Source organism: Sinocyclocheilus rhinocerous, unplaced genomic scaffold, assembly GCF_001515625.1.
Source record: "Sinocyclocheilus rhinocerous isolate Xijiao unplaced genomic scaffold, SAMN03320098_v1.1 scaffold988, whole genome shotgun sequence".
Taxonomy (NCBI): Eukaryota; Metazoa; Chordata; class Actinopteri; order Cypriniformes; family Cyprinidae; genus Sinocyclocheilus; species Sinocyclocheilus rhinocerous.
The window spans coordinates 100,820-116,196 of NW_015650363.1; the positions used below are offsets into that span (position 1 = coordinate 100,820).

A 15,377-nucleotide genomic window follows, 5' to 3' on the forward strand; every position below is an offset into this window, starting at 1 on the left:
CTGTGGCCTCTACGCCACAGGTGTGGCTGCTCTTTGTTGCATTATTAAAGCCACATTCATCCTCCCTCTTTCTCTTTCTTTCTTCCTGTCTCTCTCTATCAGTCGAGATCACAGACAGGGACATCAATGAACAGAGGGCACAGAGGGGAAAAAGTGGAGGTGTTTGTGTGTTCAAGAGACTCCTTGTCCCATTGATTAGCTTTCAGTCATGCACAAGCCTGGAAGAAGAATTGGAACAGAAAAAATAACATCATGAATGATCTTTAAAGGGTGAACACAGACAGATTTTCTCTCCCTTCATCACAGTCTCACAGGGTCTCATACATGAAACATTTGGTCATGGTGATTAGTGTGAGAAACCAGGATTTAATTGGTTCCCATTGTCACTTCACAGTCAAACATCATAAAGATGTCAACTGTTTCGGACCACTTGATCCTGAAGTTGGCTATCTACACTATTATTAGATAATATGCATTTTTATAATTACATAAATGTACTTGTTTTTGTTGTTGTTGTTTTTTTGATTGACAGTTACTTTGTTAAAATAAATAAATAACAAATCATCATCATCATAATTAGGTAATGGTAAATATAAAAAAATAAAAAAAATGGGCAACTTGACCCTGGTGTTGTCTATCTACACTATTATTAGATCAAATCTATTTTTTTTTTAGATTAAAAAGAAACAAACAATTTATATTTACATTTATAATCACTACAGATAATGTGTTATTTATTTTTAAAATAAATATAAATAAAGCGCTCCACACATTAGTTAATGGAATGGGAAGTTTTCTGATCATAAATTTTCACTTTAGTGCCTTTTTTGCAGCATTAATGCTGTTGACTGCACAGTTAAACATGTAAAACTATCAATAGCAGCAAACAGCCCTTCAATTCTGACTGAAAGGTGCATTATTGAAGCATTCTTGTCACTAAAATGCAGACAGCAGTAAAAGTCGGCTGCATGGACATTCTCAAGTCAAGTTTGTTTTAAATAAATCCTAACATGTAAGTCGGAAATGGCTTATACACCCTTCGCAAGCCCTTTTTTATGTGTCCTTAATGTTACTTCATGAAAGCCCCATGATTCATCTAGATCAACACCTTCCGCTTAAAGGGTTAGTTCACCCAAAAAATGAAAATTACCCCATGATTTACTTACCCTCAAGCCATCCTAGATGTATATGACTTTCTTTTTTCAGATGATTACAATCGGAGTTATATTAAAAAACATCCTGGCTCTTCCAAGCTTTATAATGGGAGTGGATGGTAGCCCAAAATTTGAAGTCCAAAAAATTTAACCAATCCATTATAAAAGAAGTCCACACGGCTCCGGGGGGTTAATAAAGGCCTTCTGAAGCGATGCGTTTGTGTAAGAAAAATATCCATATTTACAACTTTATAAGCCTTAATCTCTAGCTTCCGCTAACTGTCATACGCGCGTTCACGAGAGAGTGGCGTCCAGCGGATTTATAAAGGTTTATAAAGTTGTAAATATGGATATTTTTCTTACACAAACGCATCGCTTCAGAAGGCCTTTATTAACCCCCCGGAGCCGTGTGGACTTCTTTTATAATGAATTGGTTAAATTTTTTGGACTTCAAATTTTGGGCTACCATCCACTCCCATTATAAAGCTTGGAAGAGCCAGGATGTTTTTTAATATAACTCCGACTGTATTCATCTGAAAGAAGAATGTCATAAACACCTAGGATGGCTTGAAGGTGAGTAAATCATGGGGTAATTTTCATTTTTGGGTGAACTATCCGTTTAATGTAGTCAATATAGAAGCAGAGAGACAAAAAACACACATGTACAGAGACAGACAAACTCACGCACATTCTTCCTGAGCGAGGGAATCCAGCAAGTAGGCTCACTAGAGGTGAGCTAAAAGAGAGGGAGACAGAGTTGGATAAGAATGAGGAGAAAGACAGACAAAGGACATCAGGAAACAGCGTGCAGTGAAGTTGGAACGTTTTCCGTTCCGATCGATGAAAATCCATTAACGGGGCATCTGCTCTAGCTTTGACTACTTTAAACACACACCACACACAAGTGCAGACGAACGCCTGTGGACAGAGACACATCAAAGCAAGAATGAGTGAATGATACAGGCCATTATTGATTACGGATGATGGTTGGCATAAAAAGACAAATGAGGAGGTTTCAGCTGAGGTCCCTGCTGTTTAAATCACCATGGAGACATGTATTGATTGGCCCCGGTGCTTGAGACCCTGGGTATCGGAGTCATGGTAATAATTCCACATGTCAAGAGAAATTGTCTTTAAGGAAAACGGGAGACAGAGAGCGTTCCCCTGCCCCTGTTTCCTTCATGGTTAATGTCTCAAGCAGAGGTAGAAGATCAAAGAGAGAGACAAATGTTTCTAATATACTGCCGCTTCTGAGCGCATAACACAGCAGTCTTCCTTCAGTCTTATTCTGTCACCTTGGCAACTAATTGCATTGTTAAAAATTAGCATATTCAAATTCAAAAAAATGATCATGCCACATTGAGAGGCTGCGACACTATGTAAGTGGGATATGTATCTTGCAGTACACCACAAAAAGGCACCTCTCCTCTCCTCTCCAAACTCCCTTTATGTTTGAAATTAAAGGTGCTCCAAGTATGTTTTTCCTCATTAAGATAGTCTGATGCAAAAAGAAATGAATAGCACTTTTGAAAACTTTAAAATTATGCAAACTTGCCCACAATAACATAAAACTTTCAAGATGGATCATGAACTCTACGGTTTAGCGATAGTAATGTACATGCTTCTGTAGAAGCAGGGTTATTATCATTAACTAAAAGTATTACAACATTTTTGTTAATTGAAATTAAAGCAGAAGTCAAATAAAATATAAATATTAGATGAAAAACTTTAAACAAAAATTGGAAATGGTTGTATTGTACCATTTGATTCGATTACATCTTTTGCAATACTCCATGGAATACATAGTTCACTGCCTCAAAAAAGACTAAGTGCACAGTACTGTACCTTTCTCAGATTTTCAAATACTTTTTTGCTTCAAAGTTTTGCTTCAAAGCTCTGGTTGGTTTGGTTCACAGCCAGGGGCGGACTTACCCATTAGGCAAAGGTAGGCGACCGCCTTGGGCCCCCAAAAGCCAAGGGCCCCCTAAAATGCTTTTCATATAGGAGATGCGCATTAAGCGCTGACACGCGAACAGTTGCTGATTACGTGTTTATTACCACAACAACCATCCGAGTCAGTGGCGCCTGCAGGTGCACGGCTGTACGCACTGTGCGTACCATGAGCGCTCAGACTGACCTCAGATTTGCCCCGCAAACATTTCAGCAGTTATCATAGGCCAGCCTGTGTGTCCCATATTACGCCAAATAGAAGCTATTTATTTTAATTAATATTTAAAAAATTTGAAATAATTTGAAAAATAATTCAAAAACAGGGTATCTGCAGGATTTTTTTTTTTTAATTAAGACTTTTAAGACCTTTTTAAGACCGGCACAAATAAAATTACTACCATATGAGCGGGATAGGTTAATGTCTATGGTAACATATTATACTGTAAAATGACAGTAAAAAGCATGATTTACAGATCAGATATAGATTTTCACAAAACAAAATGTTTTATAAAATGATAAACTTAAAATTTCAGCCTTTAAACAATTTTTAAGTCAAAAGTATAAATTATTGTATTAAGTTAAACAATTATCAATCAATTATTATTCGATTTGCACATTGGTCTGAACAAAAACAGCAGACGGGCTTACTGAAAATGCAAATTCATTCTCTGCAAGCAGGTGGCGCTTTCGGACGGAAGATATGATGTGGTTTTGGCAGTACACAAAGTAGTGCAACACCTGACTTTGAAATGTGCAGCACTCATATTTCTTCAGTGAAATCGCCTTTTTAAGTTTAATCGTCACATTAATTCAATACAAGTTTTATCTGTATAGGGCTTTTCCACATTAAGCTATATTGCAATTTTTGTCTTTCTGTCCCCAAATTTAAGACCTCTTGAAATCATAATTAAGACTTTCTTGAACCATTTAAGATTTTGGTAACACTTTATTTTAAGGACCAATTCTCGCTATTACTTAGTTGCTTATTAGCATGCATATTACTAGCATATTGGCTTATTAGTACTTATAAAGCACATATTCGTGCCTTATTCTGCATGAAATTCTACATATTTTAGATCCCTTAATCCACCCCATACCTAAACTTAACAACTACCTTACTAACTATTAATAAGCAGCAAATTAGGAGTTTGTTCAGGGAAAACTCTGTTAATAGTGAATATGTGTTCCCTATTCTAAAGGATTTTATGGCCTTAAATTTGATACAAATAAATTTAATACTTTTTAAAGACCCACGGAAACCCTGAAAAATAAATGTGTAAAATAAACATACTTATACTTTATGACTTCTTAATTCTGTTATCCTATTTTCAAATAAAGCCAAGGTAACATTAGGGGTGTCGAAATTAATAGTTTCTATGATGCATCGCGATGCAGACGAGGACGATTTGGTATCGGTTCAGTAATAGACCATAACCGATTATAACTGACGCTTTTCTGACGTCATTTGTCGCCGTAGCATACATTAGGTGCATTCGGCGCGTTTACATGTGAAGTAAAATTGAAAATTGAGGATATTTGCATCATGATATCGAATTGAACCGAATCGATTACATGATAATTGTAATCGAACCGAACCGTGAGACCAGTGTTGGTTCACACCCCTAGGTAACATTCATTTTACAAACAGCACACAATGAAAATGACATGAATATGACAGTGGGCAAATGGATAAAGCGCAGCATAGTTTGAAGTCTCCAGTGAAGCTGAACTCTCCTTCTGTACACATTCAATTTGCACGGACCGTCATTTGCTGAATACTGAGAGTAAACGAGAAAGTATTATACTGTTTGAAAAATGCCAAATATCGGCTGATATATCGGTCGACCACTAGAGAAAACAAATGGAAAATACTTCCTGAACCAAGTATTGGTCTGTGTTCTGTCTCAGCCTTGCAAACAGTATTTTCTTCAGGAAACACAAATCTAGTTTATTCATTTTCTTGTGTCGTTTTGATTGCTGTTCTCAGAGTTCAGCATAGGAACAGGATAACTGTAGTGCTAAAACCTTCTCCCATGACATCATCAGCCTCGGACACGTTTAATTCTGTGGGTCGATTTTGGATCGTGTTATTGAGACCCGGTGTTAGTTCCATTGAGCCTGCCAGTTTTTCAAATATGCATGAAGGTGCACAATGTCGTAAAATGGCCAACCCTGCTGTGAATAAGTGCAATGTGACTGACTGCTGATAAGACACTGGCAGATGACAGGGAGCTGTCATCACCAATTACATGCCAGTTTAAGAGCGCGGAAATCTTCTGCGGAACAAAGAGATGCATCAGGTGTGCGCCAGTGCGCTAACTGCATATCTGTAGCAGTAACTGAAGCTGCTTTGATTAGGATCGATGACTGTCTGTGGTTTCATTAAAAGCCAATCAGTAAATTCGATCACTGGCTTAGGGCCTGGTGATGCTGCGCTCCTGCCTGGGTCAAAGATCATTTAGCGCTGCACATCGCTCTGGTGATTCCTGCGTTAACCCACATCTCCATTCTGACTGGCCTGAAAATGTGTGTCCTTGGATATTAACTTCCTTTCCAGCGTTAGCTGGACCGTGTATCACTTTACTAAGACCTGCGTGTGTAACTGATCCCTCGCCAGAAAGAAACGGCACAGGTTCAGAGGGCAGCATTATTTAGCTGAGTGAAAGAAGATGGATGAATTAGTCATGATACTGCAGATCGGAACAGTGACGCAACTGCATTTGATAAGACACAGGTGCTGCTTTCAGGAGAGGGTGTGGTGGCCTTGATTGGATTGATCATTGGAGATGAGTATTGATGGTACAAGGTTCTCACCTTGGACCTGGAACCCATACACTAAAAGAAGAAACAATTTTTACAATTCCTATTATATTTCACAAGAAAAATTACAAAGAAAAAGCAACCAATAAAATTAAATGTAAAATGTTAAAGAAGAAAAACTTAATAGTATTGTCTTGTAAACATACTCCAATCTTTATTTACAACTCAGAAAATTCTTTTTTTACAGTGTTTTGTCTTGTTTTTTATTAAAAAGATCTCTACACATCCTTATTTTTTCCTTGTTTCATGAATAAATATTGCCAAATTTACAGAGATTTATGCTTATGTCACGCCCTTGGACTGCCCCTGTGTTCCGTGTCTTGTGTTTTGCTCCCCATGACCCAGTTTCTCCCGTGTTTGATTATGTTCATTGTTTCTAGGTGTTCCCCATTTAGTTCCTGAATTTAAGCCCTGTGTGTTCCTGGGTCCTGCGTTCAGTCTTATACGTCTAACCCCTGCGCTACGTGTGTGTTCCTGCCCATGTATGTCTTTATGTGGATTAATAAAGATTGTTCCTCGTTTCCCTCCATCATCTCCGCGCTCCTTAGTTCCGACACAGTATGCAAACCGTGACAGCTTAAGTTCGGGGTTAAATTGGACGAGAACAACACTTTAAATAGAGCTAGATAATGACAATTGGCTTCTGCTTTAAAAATGAATTGAATGTGTTTCAAATTAATGAAATCTGCATCATCGACACTGTTATGAATTGAATCGTCATTGAACTAACTTGAGCTGAATAACGACACTATTGACTTCTGTAGAGCTGCTTTTAGCTGAATTAAGCTTGTTTTTTGATAAACTATTATTGAACTAAACTGAATCAACACTGAACTGACTTGAGCTGAAAATCGTCAATATTATATTCTGTAGAGCTGCTTTATAGTTGAACTGAGTTTGCTTCTTAATAATGAACTTTGAAATATTTACAACATGACAACAAAAATGAACCAATACTGAACTAAATTGAGCACTGAGCTAAATAATGAACTAAATTGAGCAGAGCTAAATAATGACACTATTGTCTTTTTAGAGCTGCTTTACAGCTGAAATTGTATTCGTTTCAGCATTAATAATGTTATTTTCTTGTCTATTACCGTGAAGCTTCTTCAAAACAACCTGTATTATATAAAGCACTATATAAATAAATGTGATTCGACTTAAAATGAGAAAAAAAATTATATATTATAATATGAAAAATAAATAAATAGATATTTTTACTAGAAAATAAGGCAAAAATACTGATAAAGAAGATACAGGGTTGAGTAACAGGTCAAAGTTTAATGTGGAATGTGTGTTCAGCTGTGTACAGGTGTTTTCTCTCTCTCTCTCTCTCTCAAAGAGATTTTTCTCATCCTGTATTGCAGACTTTTTCCATCTTCCAGGATGTCACATCTGGAGTAGATGGAGATTGTTTATGTGTGTATTTGTGTAATGGGGTGAATCAAAACTGGGGTGGTGGGTCTCCTCGACTGAGGACAGAGAAAGAAGAAAAATTGTGTCTGGAGCATGGTGGTGGAGGAGGAGTGGCCTAGTTTCTTCAGCAACCTACTTACAAATTTCAAAACTTAAGCGGGCGGTGGAATTCAGATGAGCTGATGAATCCTTTAGGAATGTTTGTGGCTGAATCTATGCCAAAAGTTAGAGTGTGTGTATACGTCTGAAATGAAGCCCCAGAAACTGACACTTTACTGGATCCGAGCAGGTGGCAAGTGTAATTTCTGGTGTGTGAGTTACCTTAGGGTTTAGATCCCTTTAGCCAGAGTATCTACGTGATGAATCTGTCAGGCCTGAGCCCAAACTTTCAGTTAATACTGAGTACTGACAGAATTCGGTATCTGTGCAGGAATTTTCAAACTTTCTGACGTCAAGGATCCCCAAACATAGTCACTCTTATGGAAATATGAAAATATTTTGTAATTATCATTTAAATCAGACTAATTTTCAAATTGTTTGTCATTGTTAAACATCTCAGGACAGCTTTAGTGGAGTTATATTCAAAGCAGAATATAACTTTCTGTTGTGAGACATGCATCAGTTTCACTGAAGTGGACACCAGGACATACTTCATGCTTATCAGGCATTTTAGGGAGACATAAGTGAATAGGGAAAGAAATTATATATCAATATTTCTATGAAATATGAGATTTTATATGAAAATGCTGCTACTATTATTATTATTCTTTTTTCATTACATGTTGCCCAAAGAACACATTAATATGCAAATTAGAGACAATAAATAGAAACATTGTTTATAATAGGGAAAAAAACATTTTGTCCCTGTTTACACACATATTGTGTAAAGTAAAATAGTATATCAAATCATTCTCTAATATATTTCATACCATAGTTGGGAATGGACAAATCTTTGTTTGGTTCAGGTGGAAGTTTCCTGGAGCTGTCGAAGTGATTTCTGATTTACTGATTTCCAATAAACGCCTATTAAATGCAGGCACTAGCATGCATACAAAATGCAAAATATGAATATTCTCTAAATTAATTTTTCCAACATTATTTTCATATCCGTTTTACAGAGGACAAGTTGTAGAAAAAAATAGCTTGGAAATTGGCTGGTATACTGAATATAAAATTGAATATAAAAAAAGCATTGTTTTGGTAATATATTCTTGTTTTCATTTTCATATTAACTGATACTTGGTGTCCTCTCCATAGGACATATCATAAAATATTAATTAAAAACCCTTTACAGTCTGACAGGCTTTCAATTGCCTACAAGCGCACTGAAGTGAATGCAAACAGGTGAAACACAAAAATCAGATGTGTGTCAAAATATTGGATCTGTACAACGAGCCTTGCGGTGTAAATGCAGCTTAATGACCTGCTACTGGCCGTTATGTTGTTTACATTAATCAAGAACAATATTGATGAGAAACGGAGAAAACCACTCACACATAAGTCCAGAACACAAAATATGGGTCTAAAGACAATAAAAGCAACCTCTGAAAACACTGAGAATCGTGAAATTTCCCTGCTTTTGGTATCAACTGCTGAAATATTGGTATCGTGACAACAACCCTACGACTTGCTCAAAAGCTCAATAATGCATGTGAAGCCCCGCAGCTGGTCCGATTCCTCACAAAAGCGGAGGTTGTTTACGTAGAGGCGATTGGTGGTATAAATTCTGTTTATTCAGTGGAATCCTTCAGTGCTCATACAGCAGATTTGCTGGTGAATGAACTGAGCTAATCTGCTGTCGAATTGTTGTTTCAGACATCACTGGGGCTCGTGAATTTCGGAGGGAATCGTGGCTCCAAGCGGGTCACACCGACTCACCGTGGGAAGTGGATATGAAAGTGTGAGGGGGTGGGAAGAGGGAAAGAAAGGATTGAGGAGGATGGGACAGAGGCAGAGCTTGAGATGAGAGTGGGATGAGAGTTTGGGTTTGGGAGTTAGCGTGTTGTGTAACAGCAGTCAGGCTGTAACGTACTGCTCGCAAAGCGTGAGTCTGTGGCCCGCAGCGTTAAAAGGCTAATGACACGCTCTCCATGCTAACGACATCCCTCTCCTCATTACTACGCCAGTGGAGTCGCAGCGGCAATAAAAGCAGTCGAATCAAGCGGTCGTCAAGCATGACAGAAACTGTATGTGACTGCGTGTGTTAAAGAGACGCTAATGCCATGTGACGTTCAGATTCTGCCCTTTATGACAACTTCAACAGATCCTTGGAGGTTTTGTAAAGCTTAAGAGACTCATGAGACTCTGAAACAGAGAGTTTGGCATCAGATTTGTTCCACAATCCTCTAATTTCTACTTTGATATGCTGTGCAGTTTCATGGACAAACTGTTTCAGTACTGTTCAGTAGTTTCTCTCTCTCTCTCTCTCTCTCTCTCTCTCTGTGTGTGTGTGTGTGTGTGTGTGTGTGTTTGTTTGTCCTTTTTGCTGCACCATCATTGGTTTCAGTTCAAATTTTTTCACAATTGTTCATGAATAATGTGGCCGCTGTAATTTTGTTATAAAGACACTCTCCTTCACCTGGGTGTTTAAATGCTGATTCATGCATCTTAAAGGGGTCATAGGATGCTACATGCACTTTTACAAGTTGTTTGAACTGAAATGTGTGTTGGCAGTGTGTGTACACAACCACCCTATAATGATAAATGACGTCACACAGACAGGCCCATCCCATGATAGTTCGATTGACAGTAGCGTTTCAGCACAGACTGGACTGGTGTCTTACCTTAGACCCACCCTGAGTGAGCTGTCATCAGTCCGCCATTGTTTCACTGCTGGAGCAGATGTAGACAAGAATGACTCCTAAGCGATTGAGGTGTTCTGTTGTTGGATGTAATAATGAACATAGCAGTTGTCATTTACTCCCGACATCTGAGCCGCTGAAGACGCAGTGGACTACATTGTTTCTGAAGTGAATGCGCCCCCGATCTACATAAATGCATCTATGTTCGCACGAATCATTCGTGATCCAGCCTCATCTACAGAAGAAGTGAGTATAATGTTTTGTAATGAATCTATGCAAATCGCCTTTCCTAATAATGTGCTAATTAGCAAGTTTCACGATGAATGCGGCTAAAGTAAACAGTCTCTCTGAGAGCAGCTCGGAAGAGAGGGGAGATATATATATATATATATATTCCATCAGTGTACACTGTTACCTTGGTGCCCCTATAATGGTGTAGTTATGGCATCTGCCAGCTGGAGTCTGAACCAAACCCCATTATTGTGTTCATACAGACACAATAAGCCATCAGAAGCAGTCTCCTGATGTCAAGAAGAGTGGAGCTCCTTATTAGCTCTATAAATGAAAGAAAACTTCAGTGAAATCTCTGAGCAAACATCTAGCTCAGTGTAGCGTGTGGATACCTTTGCTCTGACAGTCAAAAAAACCAACACTCATTTGTTTTTCTCTTTTGTTTTCACTCTTCCATTAATATTCCACTTTCAGTCAGATCCAAAGCAGATAGGAAGGTGTGGAAAAAATAGATAAGCAGATATGCAGATATGGTATAAACCTCAGTAGGCTGATACACTTCAGGATCAGAGAGGAATATAGAGAAAGCAGGGGGAAGAAGATTACATGTGCAGTGCTTTGAGAGTTTTAAAGTGAGTTCTATGTGTGTGAGCTAGTATTTTACATACTGCATTTTGATTACAATCAATAAATGGCTGAGGCTCTTATCGTCTAATTTATCCATTTAAGATTTAGCTGAATGAATAAAGGTCAAAGCCTTGATTACAAACACCATTAAATCTCTTGCAATGGCCTAATCAGAAAACTCAAATATTTGAAGTGTCTGTGCGAATGCATTAGGCGAGACATTGGATGGAAGTGGAACAGCATACAAACACACGCGGACCATCCACAAGAGCCTGCACGTCTCTTATTTATATGAAAGCGCATTTGTTTTGAGCATATGCACACATACACAATGCCTTGCAACCAATTTTCTCATTTAGCTGAATTACAAATGCCTCTTTGAAATGCAGTTCTCTGTGATATTATTTCTGAGCAATGAAATTCAAAATTAACTATTTTAATATGACATTTATTTACGTTATAAAATATGCTACTTAAATAAAAACTGAATTTTTGCTGTCTCTGTTAACGTATCCAATCCCAGCTTTTGAACATTTCATACAGACACCATTTCAAGCAATTACAGCTTTTGTCTCTTGGGGTAAACACACCGTTCAGGTGCAATTCTTCTCCCGAACAGTGATTCGCTCCAGGTTGTTCAGGTTTGATAGTTCAAAATACACTTCCTTATAATTTGGATAAGTACTAGACACACAGACACACACGCATTTGTCTTCATAGATCAAAGCAGAATGAGAATACAGAATTTACTCATGAATACATGGATGGGCCATTTAGAAGTAAGCCGTAATCCTTAACTCAGTCCAGAGGGAGCTTTTGTTTGGCCTGTAGTTTGTGTAGTCAGAGCTGTTAAGCCCTCTATCCTGCTGGGTGTTTAGTTGTGTCTTTTTTGTGTTTCATCTCTGTGTCCCAGATTGTATCGTGTGTTCTTCTGTAGTGTATATTATATTTAAAGTGTAAATTAGTTTAGATTATATAACACACTGTGAGATCTCTCGCTCAGAAATATTCCCATGTGGGCACAATCCAGTCCTCTTAGAATGACACTCTAATCGACTCTTGAAATGAGTTTCAGAAAGTGTTAAATGAGCCTCCAAAAATAAAACAAATATTAGCTTCGACACAGATTCGTGGATAAGCCCTTTCTTTGTCCTAGTGTTGACAAAGAGTTATTTGAATCATCTTTCATCGGCCTACAGCGATTAACCTGTTCAGCTGTCAGACTGCAGGACTTTTATGCAAGCGTGTACAGTAGCACCCTTATTTAAAGGGATATTACAGGTTCAATACAAGTTAACCATACTCAACGTCACTTGTAGCATAATGTTGATTATCACAAAAATTTATTCGACTTGAGATTATTTCGCATAAAAATACACCGTCTATGTAAATTTACAACTTTTATGCCATGACAGCATAACTCAAGAAGGTCGAGAAGGTCTTTACAGCTCAAATAATGTACAGAAGAATAATTTATATAGAAGAATTGTTCTGTTAAATAATTTAAAAGAAGAATTAATGTTAGTGTTTACCAAATTGTAAGCTTCACATTTCTGCTTTTAAAATCCTCCAAAAATGCCCTCAATTCACTCCCGTTTCACCATAACCTTGATTTTGTGTGTCATTTAAGCTTAACTTGTATTGAATTCTGAATATTCCTTTTACTACTTTCACGACTCACAGCAGAAATGCCTCCTAATGAGCTATTTTGATTATTTGAGACATTTAAATTCCAACTTTAGTGTCTCTTTACAAATTCTCGGCTGGCTGCATGTTTTCTGATTGTGTTTGTTTGAATTGTGCCTCACTTGCACCAAATTAATTTAATGAAGGAAGAGGATTATCCATTGTTAATTAGATCCTCACTGGCAGGAACTGACTTGGATTAGCTGAAATGAAAACTGTTTTAGTTCTGAACATCTGTACATACAGTATGCATTTAAAACAATGCATATATGTCTACGTATATAAATTATGGTTATACTTACATTGTTTCCGTTCCACCAGGTGCGTCTGTCTTATTTTCTTATTCGCTTTGTGGTTGTATTCCATCAGTATCCAATTACTTTAGTCTGAAGTTTTTTGAACTAATGTCTTCCTTTTTGCTAAAGCCACCTTGAACCATCCAATTTGTTTGAATAGCTATTTGGTCAGCCACTTTCTTATCTTAAAAAACGTCCTTCCGCTCCTCACTGCTGAATTCAGATGGCATGCCATCACGCTGGCTGAGGAAGATCTACAGTGGTGCGTGTAATTGTATTTTCATTTTAAATAACTGTATCGAATTGTATTTGATGTCCTTGAAGTAGCCAGGGCATTGGACTGAGGGATTTAAATGCTCTAATTTAAACATATTAAATGACTTTCTCGTTCTCTGTTGGCTTTTGCTCCTGTTCTGTTCAGTTCATCCCTTTTTTAAAAGATGATATTCACAGCATGCTGATAATATTGGCCTGTAATATTGTAAACAGATTTTATGAACAAATCAGCTGACAAACAAATGACTCTGCAAACAGTTTTCAAATTAAATAACTTTCCAAACAGCTTTTGAAAGAAAAAAAAAACACCAAACAAACTGATCTCAAACTAAAAGACTTTCCAAACAATTGCTTAATAAATAAAAAACAAACTTTCACCAAACAAACCGTTTTCAATACTCTCCAAACAAATTGCTTAGTAAATCAAATACTTTCCAAACTATTGTCAAAATAAAAGACTTTCCAAACAAACAGCTTTGCAGACTAATGGCTCTTTAAACAAATGGATATTCCAATAAAAGTCTCATCCCAGTCACGCCTCTGTCACCTCCCGTTTCAATAATAATTCATTTCATTTAAAATCTGGCACCTCTAATGTCAGTATCACACTAATTTTCCTGCTTTGTCTTAGGTGGCATGTGGAAGTGGCAGTCTGCAGTAAAACCATATGAATATGTTTAGTAAGAGTTTGTGATTATTCACTACATTTGGAACATAATAATAAAAACAGATGGAATATAATTATTATAAGGAGCTACAGTTGTGTAGGTGTGATATGATGTATCTGTCTGTTTTTTTTATTGCTGCTAGGCTGTTAAACAAGAAAGAACATGTGTAGAAGCAGCTTGTGCATATTTCAGTGACTAATGTCGCTATTTCTTGCTCTTTCTCTGCAGGTATGGAGACATGGTCCCTAAGACTATAGCAGGAAAGATCTTTGGCTCCATCTGTTCTCTCAGTGGGGTGCTGGTCATCGCTCTGCCTGTTCCCGTCATTGTTTCCAACTTCAGCCGCATCTACCATCAGAACCAGAGAGCTGACAAGCGTCGGGCTCAGAAAGTTCAGGTCAGTGGGGCTCAAAACTCCCTGAGGGGCATTGTCTCCTCTGACTGGAACTGCTTTGGCTGAGAAGCAGGTCACTAATGTTTACCTCTGAGTAATGCTCCTGTTAAATTACATAATATCCTTTTCCATCTTACGATTAAATAAAGATAAGTGATTTTGGGGGGTTTGTGGGTAAAATCAGGTGACAGATGTCATTCCCCTGTGGCGGTACCATGGTACAGTGATGGTATCAGACCGTAATGCTATGGCAATCTAAAATACACATTTCAAAAGTTTGGGGTCACTAAGGACGGATACATTAAACTGATCAAAAGTGACAAAAGACATTTTAAACTTTCTACTCATCAAAGAATCCTAAAAAAAAAGTGTCACCGTTTCCACAAAAATATTAAGCTGAATACCTGGTTTCCACACTGAAAACAATAAGAAATGTTTCTTGAGCAAATCAGCATACTAGAATGATTTCTGAAGGATCATGTGACACTGAAGACTGGAGTAATGGCTGCTTTACTCCAGTTTAGTAATTCTAAAATATATTAAATAGAAAACAATTTATTTTAAATTGTAATAATATTTCACAATATTACTGTTTTACTGTATTTTAACCAAATCAATGTAGCTTTGGCGAGCATAGGACACTTCTTCCAAAAACATTTTAAAAATCTTACCAACCCAAAATTTTGAACGGTTCATCCCATGGTACTGAATGATTATCATATTTATTTAACATGGTATTTACAAAGGTAGTTCAAAAAATATAATGGTACTACCATGGCCTTTTTTTTTTTATTATTGTTGCCAGGGCACTGGTGTTCCAGTCCCAGCTTCACAGTAAAATACATAATCCCTCACGGAAAATTCCAAATCTACTTTTATAGCTTTGATAGTCTGAGCAGCTGAGGCAGGTTGTAGGGGAATGTCTTTTCTCGCAATCGCCTGTCTTACCACAGGTATTTTATTGTTCTTTATGTCTTTTCTCAGTTGATATTCACTCAGCCATATTGCTGCTCTTTTCCCTTGTCTGATGAATAAGGTTATTAAACTTGTTTGTTTCC

The 15,377-nt window shown here is 37.4% G+C and overlaps 1 protein-coding gene across 2 annotated transcripts in view; it reads left to right on the forward strand.

Annotated features, from left to right (window-relative positions):
• The window catches only part of kcnd3 (potassium voltage-gated channel, Shal-related subfamily, member 3), a 113,355-nt gene that overhangs the window by 61,260 nt on the left and 36,718 nt on the right, over positions 1–15,377 (forward strand). For both annotated transcript variants that reach the window (XM_016516892.1, XM_016516893.1), the window contains exon 3: positions 14,154–14,322. In XM_016516892.1, the coding sequence (XP_016372378.1) occupies positions 14,154–14,322 (169 nt within the window). The remainder of the gene's footprint in view (positions 1–14,153; positions 14,323–15,377) is intronic.